The 15,921-nt window shown below is 51.1% G+C and overlaps 1 protein-coding gene across 1 annotated transcript; it reads right to left on the bottom strand.

Annotated features, from left to right (window-relative positions):
• Positions 1 to 209: 209 nt before the first annotated feature.
• On the bottom strand, positions 210 to 13,001 carry LOC115618923 (deleted in malignant brain tumors 1 protein-like). Its single transcript, XM_030510870.1, has 13 exons — positions 12,934 to 13,001; positions 12,209 to 12,302; positions 11,158 to 11,354; positions 9,829 to 10,152; positions 9,232 to 9,555; positions 8,131 to 8,454; positions 6,553 to 6,876; positions 5,421 to 5,744; positions 4,671 to 4,994; positions 3,790 to 4,113; positions 2,689 to 3,012; positions 1,276 to 1,599; positions 210 to 972 (listed from the first exon to the last, which is right to left on the bottom strand). The coding sequence occupies exons 3-13, from the start codon at positions 11,258 to 11,260 to the stop codon at positions 962 to 964; spliced, it is 3,030 nt and encodes a 1,009-aa protein (XP_030366730.1). The 5' UTR covers positions 11,261 to 11,354; positions 12,209 to 12,302; positions 12,934 to 13,001; the 3' UTR covers positions 210 to 961.
• Between the last annotated feature and the right edge of the window lie 2,920 nt (positions 13,002 to 15,921).

The raw sequence follows: 15,921 nt of genomic DNA, 5'->3' as shown, positions 1-15,921 counted from the left end.
TGGAGCAACCTGCTCTAGTGGAAGGTGTCCCTGCCCGTGGCAGGGGGTTGGAACTGGATGAGCTTTAAGGTTCCTTCCAACCCAAACCATTCCATGAGTCTATGATTCTATGATGATTCTTTTGGGATGTGCCCTTTGGGGAGGGCAGGAACGAGCTGAAGCTGGTGGTGATGTGGCCACCACACAGAGCATCACACAGGCTCGCAAGATCAAGAAGTTCATGTCCATGTTTATTTTATGTTTTCTATCCAGAAGGTGAGAAGAGGCACAGAAATGGTTTGAGGCTTGGAGGAAATGTCTCAAAGGGCCTCAAGGTTCAGGCTTAGGAGAGGGCAACCTATGTGAGGACTTCACTGCAGTAACTGAACACATCTGGGGGAAGGGTGCTGGCTACCCAAGGCTCTCCAAGCCCATACAGCAAGAGCCAAATGCTTGTATCCCATATCCCTACCATCAGCACAAGGCAACATGTATGGATCAGCTGGAGAGGATGAACTGGTATGGGAAGACACGCTTGTGGGAGATGTTGTGAGGATTCAAGTTGGTTTCAGTGTTCTCCAAACATTCTCTCCACCCATGGGAGAGGATGCTGGATACTTGTCTTGCGGCAGGAATTGTGGGCAGTTGGATCATATGCAGAGGAACCCAAATTCAACACAATTTCACCCAAAGGTCCTTTTACAGCCAGGGCAGTGAGGGACACCTGAGGTGGTTCAGAGGGATGTCATCCCCACGCAATTGCTGATCTCTCTTCGCTAACTGAATAGGTTATCAGGATAAAGACACCCCTGATTTGGGGACATCAATTTGGTGCTTGCATTTGAGCGTGATAGACTTGAGTCTCAGTTGTTTTCTTTTGTACTGCATGGTCTTTGGACTTCAGGAATCACTTTTGTTTGGGTTAAATTAATGTTGTCTGGCAATACCATCCCTCTTCTCCACTCTGGAACATCTGTGAGGTTTAGATCCCACCTGGAATGAAATGGATGTAAACGCAGCTTGCTTTAGCCTGACAAGCCACTGAAAGGTCCTAGTGTGCATATAATATTTAGTGATATTTAAGAAATGCCAAGAGGAGAACTGTCTCATGGAGGGATGGGAATCATCCCCCAGAACACCAAGCTCCAACTCCACACCTCCATCGTCACCCCAGGGTGCTTGTCTAAGCCAAGAAGGTGATGCTGGGAAGGAACAAAGAGCCACCAGCCCCAGCATCCAGCCTAGAAGCTTAATATCAAGTAATGCTCAGTAGGACAGGACATGGATGGAGGTTACCTGAACACACGATGCCTGCATCTTCTCCATGGTTACAGTTATGGACTCCCCAAGGCCTCGCCACACACTCGGAGAGGGCTGGTTCGGTACCGGAGCAAGTCACATCATCCAGCCAGATACGGCCAAAACCTTGACCAAAATAAGCTGAACCTGGGGCAGCCACAGCGGCCCCACAGCCCAACTGCTGGCAAACCACTGCGGCATCGCCCAGGTCCCAGTTATCATCACAGACTGTCCCCCACTGTTGGCTGTGGAACACCTCAACTCTGCCAGCACAGCGAGTGGGGCCGTTCACCAGCCGCAGCGGAGGCACCTCTGAAGAACCTGCACAAAAAGCAACCAGAGAGGGTAAATGCACCAAAGAGGCTGCAGCTGGACCTGGCGATGCAATGGAGGGGAGAAGTGACAACCAGGCTGTCCCATGGAGGACGTGGAGTTGGTGGAGTGAGTCCAGAGGAGGCCACGGAGCTGCTGCGAGGGCTGAAGCAGCTCTGCTCTGGAGCCAGGCTGAGAGAGCTGGGCTGGGGCAGCCTGGAGAAGAGAAGGCTCCTGAAGGGGAGACCTTAGAGCAGCTCCAGTGCCTAAAGGGGCTACAAGAAACATGGAGAAGGGCTTTGGACAAGGGAATGAAGGGATGGGATGAGGAGAAACAGCTTCCAACTGGAAAAGGGAAGAGTTGGATGAGATAATGGGAAGAGGTTCTTCACCATGAGGGTGGTGGGACACTGGAATGGGTTGGATGGAGCAGCTGTGGCTGCCCCATCCCTGGCAGTGTTCAAGGCCAGGCTGGACACAGGGGCTTGGAGCAACCTGCTCTAGTGGAAGGTGCCCCTGCCCGTGGCAGGGGGTTGGAGCTGGATGAGCTTTAAGGTCCCTTCCATCCCAAACCATTCCATGATTCTATGAATCGCTGTCATGCTATGGTGACACAGGACGTTGTGCTTGGTCTGAATAAATAGCAATCTGCTCTGAAATCAGAATCTAATGTTACCTCAGAGGTGGCTCTGCCTCTGTGACACCCCAAGCTTGTTCCTAAGCAGGAATGAGATACTTCTAGTACTTGTCCAGCCCTGGAAGACTCTCGGAGCCCTTAGGAGTTGAGGTATGGGATGCATACCTTGACACAGCTATCAGCTTGGGCCTTGCTGATGGTAGCTCCATCATTCTGGCTCAGTGGTGACTGTTCTGCAGTCGTGGAATGGGTTTGGTTGGTGTAATAATATTATTCTATGATGACCATGGCCAAGGCCATCAGTTGTATGAATTACATGAGAATGGGTTTATACGCCACCGTGGTTAATAGCGCACACTGGGAGCATCATGGGCTCAGATAAGACCTTCCATTGAGGGTGAAAACCTTTCTCCTGCATGTTCCCCCAACACCACTGAGGCTGAGACACAGGCAGGGCTTACCTGAGCACACCACAGCAGCATCTTCTTCATGCTTGCAGTTATGGGACCCCCAAGGCTGGGCGCTGCACTCGGAGAGGGCAGCTTCCTTCCCTGTGCACTTCACATCGTCCAGCCAGATGGGGTCAGATCCTTGTCCAAAATGAGCAGATCCTGGTGCTGAGAGCGCTGCCCCACAGCCCAGCTGCCTGCACACCACGTCAGCATCCATCAGATCCCAGCTATCGTCACACACGGATCCCCACTGCTGCTCATGGAACACCTCGACTCTCCCGGAGCAGGAACTTGAACCGTTGACGACCCGGATTGGGGCTGGTTCTGCAATACCTGGACCAAAACACAAGTGTAAAGTGTTCCTGGAGCCTTATGCACCTCAGGGCTCGGGGGAGAGGGGGAAAACCCCTCCTCACAGGAGTCTGGTACCAAAAGAAGGTGTGGATATGGATGTTGGTCACCAGAACATCCATGAGTTTTGCTTTGGATGAAGTGGCCCCGTCCCAGAGCCCATTGGTACCTGCAGCAGATTACTCCAGGAGAGAGCTTCAAGGAGCTGAATGTTTGGCTCAGGGTGGATGCTGCCAGTGCCATCACTGGCCTCACAGCATTCCCATGTTCTGCAGAGGCCAGGACAGCCTGTTCCCCTTGTTTTCCCTCACCACATCACCTTCCCAGGAATATTCCCTGGCCACTGTGGCACAGGTCTCTCCCTGACTGTGATTTGGAGTGGAAGGTGCCTTTCACTTCCTTACCCAACACAACCCTCCTGCACATCGCCCACTGATGACACCCCTCAGCCTTCTCCCCACTTGGTCTTTACTGCAGAAGGGATTTTAGCTACCTAAATAGACATGCCCATCTTGGGAGCCAATTTAGCCTGCCTGGTTTCCAGCTGCTGCTCCAGAGGATCATCAAGTCCTCCCTCATGTTCCCCAGCACCACGCAGGTGTCTTGGATCCCATAAGAAACCTAAACCAGCGCTGGATTCACTCCTTCTGTACCTCATCTAAGAGCAACATCATGGTAAAAAGCATCCCCCAAGGCCACAGACAACTTTCCCTGGGTCACAGCCCCCGTGGCACCCCACATTACATGGAACAGCAGTACCTGAGCACACCACACCAGCATCCTCTCCATGGTGACAGTTGTGGTCTCCCCAAGCCCGCGCCCGGCAACCGGAGAGGGCGGCTTCAGCGCCTGCACATTCCACATCATCCAGCCAAATCTGGCCGGTTCCTTGTCCGAAATGAGCAGATCCTGGTGCTGAGAGCGCTGCCCCGCAGCCCAGCTGCCTGCACACCACGTCAGCATCCACCAGATCCCAGCTATCGTCACACACGGATCCCCACCGCTGCTCATGGAACACCTCGACTCTCCCGGAGCAGGAACTCGAACCGTTCACCAGCCGGATTGGGGTTGGTTCTGGAGAACCTGGACCATAAAGGTAAGAGCAGGATAAGTTCGCTTCTGGCAAAGAGGTTTCTGCTCACCTCAGCAAAGGCGGCGGGTACCCGGTGGCTTAGTACGACCTGCAGGGACAAGAAGCATGGAGAAAGCAAGTTCAGGGCAGTTGTTTTCCCTCCTCTTGCCCCAAAAGTCAAGGGAAGCTGCTGTCCAAACCCAAAGAAAGGAGATGTATTGGTGGATCTCAGCCCCAACACTTTAAGTGCTTAAAGCCTTCTTTCCCCTCCTGTCCTTGACTCGAAAGATAGCTGTGCCCAGACAGCAAGAAACCCCAAAGACCAAGGGAAGGACATTCACAATGGAGACCTCTTTAGAGAACACTGCAAGTAAAACCAGGCTCTGATTCACCTTTTTGAACAGGAAGGAGAGGGGTAAACCCATGAATTTACCCACAGCCTTGTTTGAAGCACTTTCCCTGCACAGTACTATGGGTTTAGAGTCATAAGATGGGGAGAGGGTACCCTGTGGCATTGCAAACATCCCTCCACATAGGTGAGCAAGATGGTGACACAGATGAGGCTTACCCAAGCACACAACACCAGCATCTTCTCCATGCTTACAGTTATGGACACCCCATGGAGTGGTTTTGCATTTGGAGAGGGCGGTTTCGGTCCCTGTGCAGTTCACATCATCCAGCCAGATGGGGCCAGATCCTTCTCCAAAATAAGCGGAGGGCAGAGGGGACAGTGCTCCCCCACAGCCCAACTGTCGACAGACAACTTCAGCATCGCTCATATCCCAGTTGGCATCACACACCGTCCCCCACTGCTGCCCATAGAACACTTCAACTCTCCCACTGCAACGGTTTGGTCCGTTCATTAACCTCAGAGGAGCTATTCGTGGAATATCTGAAGGGAAACACGAGGGCAGGGATAGAGATACATCAGGTTGCCATTTGCCAGGTTAAAATTAAGATGGAAGCGAGCCTGATGCTCCAGGGTGCATTTTATCACATTGCTTAATGTTGGGGTATCTTCTGCAGTTCTTGTCTTCAGAGCTAAGTGGACACTAGACTGTGTACCCTATTCTGCAGTCTATAGATTATTAATCCAAGTCAAGGAAAGCTTCTGTTTACAGGAACAGCTCCACACATGCCAAAACCATGTAAAACTAAGTGAGGAACTTGTAACAGAAATCCACGATGAAGGAGAGGAGCTCCCAACACAGATTCAGGACTATCCAAAATAGAGCCTGCTGCTGGGGTGGTACCTCAATATCACTCCTGGTAACAGAAAACCTTCCCCATCGTGCAGATGGCTACAGACAGGGCTTACCTGAGCACACCACAGCAGCAGCATCTCCGTGTGTGCAGTTATGGGACCCCCAAGGCTGGGCGCTGCACTCGGAGAGGGCAGCTTCCTTCCCTGTGCACCTCACATCGTCCAGCCAGATGGGGTCAGATCCTTGTCCAAAATGAGCTGAACCCGGTGCTGAGAGCGCTGCCCCGCAGCCCAGCTGCCTGCACACCACGTCAGCATCCATCACATCCCAGCTATCGTCACACACGGATCCCCACTGCTGCTCATGGAACACCTCGACTCTCCCAGCGCAGCCATTCGGACCGTTGACGACCCGGATTGGGGCTGGTTCTGCAATACCTGGACCAAAACACAAATGTAAAGCGTTCCTGGAGCCTTGTGTGCCTCAGGGCTCTGGGGAGAGGGGGAAAAACCCTCCTCACAGGGGTCTGAAAGCCAACAGAGCTTGAGTCCATGCTGTGTAAAGTGGCATTAGATGTCTATGGACTCACAGCTCGATCCCACATTTGTGACTGGAGCTTTCGCAATAAATCAATCATGGAATCATGGAATGGTTTGGGTTGGAAGGGACCTTGAAGCTCATCAAGCTCCCGTGCAGGGACACCTTCCACTAGAGCAGGTTGCTCCAAGCCCCTGTGTCCAACCTGCCCTTGAGCACTGCCAGGGATGGGGCAGCCACAGCTTCTCCATTCAACCCATTCCAGTGTCCCAGCACCCTCACAGGGAAGAACTTCTTCCTTAAATCCAACCTAAATCTCCCCTCTTTCAGCTTGAACCCATTCTCCCTTATCCTATCACTCCAGTCCCTGATGAAGAGTCACCTGCAGAGTGATCATAGCACCCAGGTTACTTCCCTCATGGCAGAGCACTGAAATGGGGAGGAGGGAACAGAGCAATGGTGGAAACAGCGCATTTGAGAGTGCTCAGTCCCCACACATGAGCCTCTCCAAGCTTGACCATCAAGTCTGAGGGTTGGATTAGATGGCCTTTGAAAGTCCCTTCCAACCCAAACTATTCTATGGTTCCATGACTCTATGACAGTCCAACAAAGCCACCAGCATCCCAGACCCCACAAGAAGTCCAGGGCCACAGGTCTCCTCCCTACAACTCCTCGTACCCCACATTTCATGCCATGCATTAGTGGTACCTGAGCACTCCACACCAGCATCCTCTCCGTGGTGACAGTTGTGGTCCCCCCAGGGCCTGGCTCGGCACTCGGTGAGGGTGGTTTCAGCCCCTGCGCAGTTGACATCATCCAGCCAAATCTGGCCAGTTCCTTGTCCGAAATGAGCAGATCCTGGTGCTGAGAGCGCTGTCCCGCAGCCCAGCTGCCTGCACACCACGTCAGCATCCACCGGATCCCAGCTATCGTCACACACGGATCCCCACCGCTGCTCATGGAACACCTCGACTCTCCCGGAGCACGAACTCGAACCGTTCACCAGCCGGACTGGAAGCAGCTCAGCAAATCCTGTGTTGAGAAATGATGAAGACCTCAGTTCCCTGTTGGGTTTCGGTCTGTGCTGACAAGGGAGGAACGTTCCTGGGCTGCATCAGGCTGGCATAGACATTGCTCAGTGCTTCATAGCAGCTCAGCAGACCCTTGGAGTCATTTCAGCCCTGTGGTCTCCAGTGGACCTCTCTTATTGACCAGCCCCTTCCACATCCAGCTCTGTTTGACCATCATCAGAAGATGACAGCTATGCCTGCAGCCTGTTATTGAGTAGCTCTGGGCTGGCTGGCTGAGCTGGGAAAGGTCCTGTGGACTAATGCTCTCCAGGATCACGAGGTTGACTTATGGTCTAGGCTGTGTTTAGGACTCTTGGCATCTGGGATAAGAATTCTGGTGAAGCAGAAGGTATTTATTGAGGACTGGTAATCATAGAATCATAGAATTATAAAATCATAGAATCACAGAATTATAGAATCATAGAATCATAGAGTCATAGAATGAACCATGTTGGAACAGACCTTTAAGATCATCAAGTCCAACCATTACTCCAGGACTGCCAAGGCCACAACTAACCCATGTCAATATCAGATGCTGAAGTTTTTTAGCTCTGGTGCTGGTGAACATCAGGTACCTGGTGCTGAGGACTATGAGACAGGCCACACAAATCCCACTGGAGGTGCCTGTCTCCTTCACAGATGTTGGATTTAACATCTGCACTTTTCACACTATGGTCTGAGATAGGAATCCCTCCTCAGCCTATGCAACTGCTGGTGGGAACTGCTCAGGAATGGCTGGGGAGAGTGGTCTGGAAGACCTACAGGCATCCCTGATGTGGTTTTGTGACTCTGTGGAGGAAGAGGAACAAGAGGAAGAAGAATGGCAGCACTCGAGATGCAGAGCTGACAGCCATGGATGGCCTGACTTGATCAGCAAGAAGATCCCTCCTACTCCACATGTTCTCTGTTGCACTATAGGCACAAAACTATCGGGATGAAAAGTAGCTGAGCTGAGAAAACACCCTAAAATGAGCATTTCCTCTGTCTTCTGCAGCAAACTGGCCTCCAGTAGCAATTAATGAAAGGACTTCAATGAAGAAAGAGAGGTCAGAATTGTGTATAGGTTTAGACACATCTTTTCCCAAAGCACTTCTGAAGCCCTTTATGTCACTTGCTCTGGAAGATCTATTTGTGCTGAAGGACCTGAGCCCCGGGATGTGCCTGGAAGGATCACCCACAAACAGCTTCCCCACGACACACCACGAGTGATGGGTACCTGTGCAAACCACACCAGCATCTTCTCTGTGCTCACAGTTGTGGCTTCCCCAGCCAGTGGCTTTGCACTGGGAGAGAGCATCTTCTGTCCCGCTGCAGCTGACATTATCAAGCCAAATGGGGCCAGATCCTTGCCCAAAGGAAGCCCGACGGGAAGCCACCAAGGCCTTCCCACAGCCCAGCTGCCTGCAGACCACGTCTGCCTCCACCAAGTCCCAGTCGTCATCGCACACAGTCCCCCACTGCTGCCCGTAGAACACCTCGACTCTCCCAGAGCAGTGGTTCAACCCATCCACCAAGCGAAGTGGGGCAGGTTCTGCAAAGCCTGCAGGGGAAGGAAGAGGAGAAACACCCAGTATGTGGTGCAGAATGTGGTGTACGTGTCCTCCACGCATAGACACAGCACCCCATCGCTCTGCATGGGAAAACATGAAGAGGCAACACAAGCACTTCCTCCACCATCATAGAATCAGAATCCCAGATTGGTTTGGGTTGGAAGGGACCTTAAAGCTCATCCAGCTCCAACGACAAGCAGGGACACCTTCCACTAGAGCAGGTTGCTCCAAGCCCTGTCCTTGAGCACCGACAGGGATGGGGCAGCCACAGCTTCTCTGGGCACCCTGTGCCAGCGCCTCAGCACCCTCACAGGGAAGAACTTCTGCCTAAGAGCTCATCTCAGTCTCCCCTCTGGCAGGTTAAAGCCATTCCCCTTGGCCTGTCCCTACAGGCCCTTGTCCAAAGCCCCTCTCCAGGTTTCTTGTAGGCTCCTTCAGTACATCTACTGGTATGAGGGTGGGATGGTGGGGCTGCCAAAGACACTCTCTGCAGTGATAGAGGATGCTCTACCAAGGCATTCACTGGCCACGTGCGTGGGGAGCCCTACATATAACCCCTGCAGTACCACTCTCACCACCATCACATGGTGGTGGTGGATCTTCATTAAAGAGAAGAGGCAAGACCACTTTTGGGCTTTCCAGTATGGATCCCTTTTTATCTCACAGTTCTCTTGGATGTTGGGCTCAGTGATGGGGCCTCCTCCAGCACCTCCAGCATCTCTCCACACCCCACCAAACCCACTCGTGTCACGCAGAGTGGCCTTTACCTGAGCACACGACACCAGCATCTTCTCTGTGCACACAGTTATGGGTTCCCCAAGGGTTTGCACTGCACTCGGAGAGGGCAGCTTCGGTCCCTTTGCAGGCCACGTCATCAAGCCAAATGCGGTCAGAGCCCCCTCCAAAGTAAGCTAAAGAAGGAGCAGATAAAGCAGAACCACATCCCAGCTGCCGGCATACAACTTCTGCATCAGTCATATTCCAGTTGTCATCACAGACTGTTCCCCATTGATGGCCATAGAACACTTCCACTCTCCCAGCACAGCGACTGGAGCCATTCACTAGTTTCACCTTCACTGGAATTGTAACCCCTGCATTGAAAAAAAGGAGGTTAAAAGTAGACAATAGCAAGTTTAAACCCATCACTCCTTGTCCTATCACTCCAGTCCCTGATGAAGGTCCCATCTCCAGCATCCTTGTAGCCCCCTTCAGACACTGGAAGCTGCTCTGAGGTCTCCACGCAGCTTCTCTTCTCCAGAGCCCTAAGGGTGACCCTGATGGAGAAATCAGACTTTGGAAGCAGGCTTAAATCCTCCTCCTACATAGCACAAGGTCACAGGGAGGAGAGTGTAAACCTGAGTTACCTGAGCACACAACCCCTGCGTCTTCTCCATGGTCACAGTTATGCTCTCCCCAGGGTCTGGTCCTGCAGGCAGAAAGGTCGACTTCTGTCCCGTTGCAGTTCATGTCATCCAGCCAGATAGGACCAGTTCCTTGTCCAAAGCGAGCCGAGCCCGGGGCTGACAGCGCTTCCCCACACTCCAGCTGCCTGCACACAACCATGGCTTCGGGCAGGTCCCACCGATCGTCACACACGGTTCCCCACTGCTCGTCCCAAAGCACCTCGAGCCGCCCTGCGCAGCGGTTGCGGCCTCCCACCAGCCTGATGGGAGCTGGGTTGGCAGCACCTGAATCCCAAAGGGAGCAGAGCAGAAAATGGGCATGAGGCAGGTCTCGGAATCATGGAATCATGGAATGGTTTGGGTATTTCCAATCAACATCCTGCCTATAATAAGGGAGGAGGACTTGAAGTAGAGAAGGGCTTCTTTCTCTTTATGGCTATAAGGAAACTCCAGGCTTCTGTTGGGATATAAGCCTGGCAGAGGATGCCAAAGATCCCTCCTTATTCAGAAAGGCGCTGTCTGATGTTTAAACCATATCTACATCTTTGGTCCTGGGTGCTGCTCCCCATGGCCTTTATACACTTATCTCAGAGGCTTTAGAGCGAGGGCTGCCACCAAAGTCCTGCCAGCTCTGCTCTTTGGTGCTGTTGGAAAGCACGGGATACTTTTCCAACAAGCTTTAAATTCCCCCCTCATTCCTTGATCATTTGCCTTCACTTCATCCCAGCCCCTGAAGAAGCCTCAACTTGTACCAGGGTTTGTTAAAAACCAACAGCGCTCTCTCAGGATAACCCTTATCCAATTCTTTTCCTACTTTTTGGTGTCAGTTATTGCCTGACACTGATTTGCAGGCTATAAACGCAGCTGCACTAAGCACTGGCTCTTACAGGGAGGTCTGCTCTGTTTACTCACCCTTAGGTCTTCGTTCCAACACACACTGTGACTCGAGGGTGGAAGGAGAAAGCAGGGCTACATTCTGCATTACACACATCAATCAAAGGAAGCTCTCTCTATGCTTCCATTTGTTTGTTCCTAGGGTTTGTCTCTGTATATTTGCATTGCTAATGCCTCTAAGGTGACCTTCGGAAGCCAAATGATCATCTCTACTCCTGTCTCGATTCAGAAACATCAAGCCCTTTTCCAGTGCCGAGCTTCCTGGATCTTCAGTCTTTTACTCCAGCCACAAAACCCATTTCCTTGCCAAGAGTGGGGATACGAGAGGGCTCAATCCACCATGAGCCCCATTTATCAACCCATATCTAGAACCCAGCAGCAAAGGAGAACACTTACCCCAAAGCCCAACCAAGAGGAAGAGCACAGTTTCCATCCTGGTTCCAGTGAAGGAACCCAAGCTCCCACTGGGTTGGAGAAGAAGGCTTCCTGGTGGTCCCATGGTAGGAGCAGAGACCTTACACAATCCAGCTCCTGGGTGGCAGGGTAGAGAAGGAAGATTGTCCTTCTAGGAAAGCCAAAGAGTCAGTGGCTGGCTGAGGAGGCAGGAGAGAAGACTGTAAGGACCAAGAGTGGAGGTAGATGACAAATATTCCTTATCCTGACTCCTCCTTTAACTGGCCTCTCCCCCTTCACCCTCCAGTGCTGGTTCTCCTCCCTCTTGTTCCTTGCATCTCCCTGTGCTCCTTCCCTCCTCCCATGCTCTTGTGTTCACCAGCATATTAAGGGAAAGTCTCCTCTGGTGGTGGTGTGGCCAAAAGCAAACTGGTTCTGGCACTTCTGAACCTGCCATTCTCCTGGCAGGACTAGATGTGAACACGCAGGAAGAATTCCTGAATGATCTCTGTGTCTGCCTGTTCCAATGACTCTTAAACGCTGTCTAGGAATGGGGAGTCAATGGAAAACAAGAAAACACTTTCCCGTGAGGTGGTCAAACACAGGAACAAGCTGCCCACAGAGGCTGTAGAGTCTCCATCCTTGGAGATACCTAAAACCTGACTTGATATTTTAATCACAGCCATCAGTTCAGATGCATTGAAGATGCTTTCAATGCCATGGAGCAATTGTTTTCATGGACACAGATTAAGGATGGATTTTGGGGCATCTCTGATGGTATGATTGGCCTTGACTTTAGAAGATGCCCAAGATGAGCATTTGGAGGCAGGAGGAACAATACAAGGTGCAGGACCTGTCTGATTGCCTTGTTAGCTATCCTGCCCCATCAAGAAGCTTTTGGCTGTACCATCTTAACTACTGACCTTCAAGTGATCCTAAGCTGTTATCTCACCATCCTTTGCTTTCTCTTCTTCAGAAGAAACAAACCCAACTCTTTTGGCTTCTCCTTATTGACCATGTGCTCTAAGTCCTCGACTATCTTGGTAGCTCTTACCTTTGAGCACAGACCAAGGCTGAAAGCAGAAACCCTTTGGATCACAGGAGATAGTCAGGTCCCTCTCTCTGCATTGTGGGAGTGTGGAAGGCTCCTAGATGGAAAAGAAAGCACATTTTGAGTCATATTTACACAGGGAAAGTGTCAAGAGGTGGATCAAACAGAAAATAGAGCAGGTCTGGAACAGAGCAGGCTGCAAGAGGGGCAGAGGCCATAAGCCAAGAGGAGAGACCCCATGAGACATCAGAACATCAATGAACACATTTTGTCTGGGGTGGATGCAATATCTGCAACACCTTCTATGCGTGATGGGAGCCACAGAGCCCTCATGCCCAGATCTTTGCCTTAGAATTCCACCTTTTCCATCGAGATAGGCCTTTCTGAAGCAACCATTGTTCCTTTAGCTTGAGTTCTGAGCCTATTTACTTCAACTTCAATTAGCTTTGTAGTTCCTTGTTTACCCTTCAATCCTATTCCCATTGACCTTCAATATAACTCCATATATCTTCTTTGTCCCCACATACTGGAAACAATAAGCCTTTGCCCAAATAGTGGAGCAGCTCTGCAGTGCCCTGCTCCTACATCTCCCTCTGCTCTTGAAAGCATCCAGCCTTGGCTGTATTTGGAGGAGGGGAGGCTGTTGCATTGCTCTTTCTTTCCTAAAGCCTTCTCAAGAGCATGAAACACAACTTGTTCATGCAAAGCCATGCTACAACACTAGGTACCTGCATTAACAGGAGAGGAAGAAACAGGTCCACGATCTCATCTGCTTGTTCTGGTGGTCTGGGCTCCCTTGCTCCCATATGGGACTGCTATCCAGGCTGCCTGAGATCTCTCCTGCCTAAATCCCACTAGCCACACAACCTCCAAACCTGCCCCTCCTGCCTCCTTGGGAATCCCAAACTTTCAGGCCAGGTGTTTGCTTTCCCTTAACTTTTCCATCTTGGATTGCTGCTCGCGCCTTTTGATTCCCACCTTTTCAGCCACGCTTGGCTCAGCCTGAGGCCACCCTGACCTTTGGCTGAAGTCCTTTTTGTTTGAATACATTCAAGCTCTTTGTGGCTTCTACTGATTCAGTGCAGGGCTTCATGGCCACAGGCTGATGGGGACCATGCCAGTGGGACTCTATGGCTCAGCAAGAAGCTCAGTGTCCACAGCCAGGAGGTGGGAAACACTTGCTCTGTCAGCATGGTTCACCCAGTTGTGATATCTTGATGAGCAGGTCCAAAGAGGGGATCCTGTCCCTTCACTGTGCTCTCCTGAGACCCCACTTGCAGCAGTAGGTGCAGTTCTGGTGTCCTCAACATCAGAAGGACATGAAGATGTTGGAGCAAGTCCAGAGGAGGCCACGAGGATGAGCAGGGGCTGGAGCAGCTCCTGTATGGAGACAGGCTGAGAACATTGGGGCTGCTGAGCCTGGAGAACAGAAGCTGTGTGGAGACCTCAGAGCAGCTTCCAGGGTCTGAAGGGGGCTACAAGGATGCTGGAGATGGGACCTTCATCAGGGACTGGAGTGATAGGACAAGGGGTGATGGGTTCAAACTGAAACAGGGCAAGTTCAGGTTGGATATAAGGCAGAATTTCCTCACTATGAGGTTGGTGGGACACTGGAATGGGTTGAATGGAGAAGCTGTGGCTGCCCCATCCCTGGCAGTGTTCAAGGCCAGGTTGGACACAGGGGCTTGGAGCAACCTGCTCTAGTGGAAGGTGTCCCTGCCCATGGCAGGGGGTTAGAGCTCCATGATCTTAAGGTCCCTTCCAACCCAAACCACTCTGTGATGCCATGATTTGACCTGCAAAATAGTTCATCGAAGAGTTAAGTCCAACAGAGTAGTTGCAAAAGCCGATTTAAACAGACATTAATACGTTTACATTGGCTTCGTGCACGGGCAGGGGTTTGATTAGTGCACTAGATCATCCACCTCAAAACACCATGTTCTAATGCAGGCACATTCTTGTTTGCCATCAGTCACTGCAAACATTATAGCTCTGGGGCAAAGTGGGGAAGGATTTTCCCTCTAAACTTCACTTTTCAGGGTGATGAAAAGGGCAGGAACTGCTCATCAGGAGGTGAGGACGGCTGGAGCTATCTGCTGTTTGCTAATGGGCAGGGTTTGATGAGTCTGACTGAGATAAAGCCACTGGACACCTTTGCCAAGGGCTCACAATGGCCCGACTCAGTGACTTGTTTAAGTTTGGTATCTATAGTTATGACTTCTTCAGTTGTAAACCTTTGTTGAGGGACATTCTTAGCCCGGTTTTGATGACTGACATGGCTCTGAGCTCAGGTGCAGTCATCTTCTTACGTCCAAGCTAATGCCCTCGATTGCTCTGTAGGCAAATAGTTTTGTGTTAATATTTGATCTTTTCCACTTGAGGAAGCCACGTATTGCAAAACATGCTCATCTCTGTTAATAAGGTCTCTGGTAGAAGTTATTCATTTCAAGTAATGGATTTAGCTCCCACTTCAAATCCATAACTTAGAATTCTCCAGCTGATATCTCCAGTTCCTGAAGCGTTATCACCTCTTCCAGTGTTCTTCTGTTTGAAACTCATTTCCCACTACTTCTGCTACTGAGTTTGCTTTAAATGTCTCGACTTCACCCACCTTCCCTTTAAAGAAATACTCCCACTTACCCAGAAGTTCACCATCCTTTTGGATGATGTGGCCTTTCCTCTTCTTGATGTGCTTGAGGGATCATCCTGCTGCCTGGAGTTCCTGAAAGCACAGTGGAGAGGGTCACTGCAAGTGCTCGAAGACGTAAATGTGTTCTTTGCCAAGGTGAAAGGCACGTGAATTCCTCCCTGTTCTCCCAGCATCAGCCTGGTGAGGTGCTTCCTCTGCTGGAGAACAGACCTGTCATCATCCATCACAGCTCTTGGGAAGCTTCCAGCTAAGGAGGAAAGCAAAGCAAATCTTTATAAGGTCCAGAAGAGCTGTGCAGTAACAAGGTGGGTTCTTCATTCGGGGAGTGTATCTGGGGGAGAACCAACAGTGCCACATCCTTTCCATGAGCACCTTACTTGGGGTGAGGCTATGGGACCCCAGCAGTGACAGCAAAACTCCTCTCCCCTTCTGCTCAGAGAGGTTTAAGCCTTCAAGGAATAGCTGGGGCACTTCTATAGTCAGGCTCTTCTTGGGGATGTGCTCAGATGATGGCAAATAGGGGCCAAAGCTAAGCATGAAGCAGAAAGTTGGCAGTAAAGAGCTATTCAAGAACTCAGTTGTACCCACACAACTTGTTATTGGTCTTGGTTTTACCCTCTGAGCCTGACCAGCATGGTGAGACTCCCATCTCATAGGATGCTCCATGTCGTAGCTGCTATGCCATGGATAACATCTATGTGTAGATGGAGACAGCAAGGACTCATAAGGGCGACCTGCAAGCTGGAAAAGGGGAAGGAGAGATCTGAAAAGCTCTGGCCAAACCTTGAGAAACACCTTTCTGCAAACAACAGCCTGTTCTCAATCTCTGACGAGGATGCTACCAGGAAGGCACATTGGGATGGAGCAATTAGCCAGCCTTGAAGAAAGGCCCTGGACAAACAGTGAGGGATAATATTTGGCTGGGTTTTGTCCAGACCATCCATCACATCAACACTGTGCTTCCTTATTCCCCTGGCTCCATTAGTAGGTCTTTGCTTCTTTCTCTACATCAACTTGTGACCTCCCTTCTCTCCTTGACACAACTGGACTGACATCCCAAAATAGC

This window comes from Strigops habroptila, unplaced genomic scaffold (genome assembly GCF_004027225.2).
Source record: "Strigops habroptila isolate Jane unplaced genomic scaffold, bStrHab1.2.pri NC_044300.1_ctg1, whole genome shotgun sequence".
Taxonomy (NCBI): Eukaryota; Metazoa; Chordata; class Aves; order Psittaciformes; family Psittacidae; genus Strigops; species Strigops habroptila.
The sequence above is the reverse complement of the archived record's forward strand: the minus strand, read 5'-3'. Positions and strand labels throughout refer to the sequence as shown.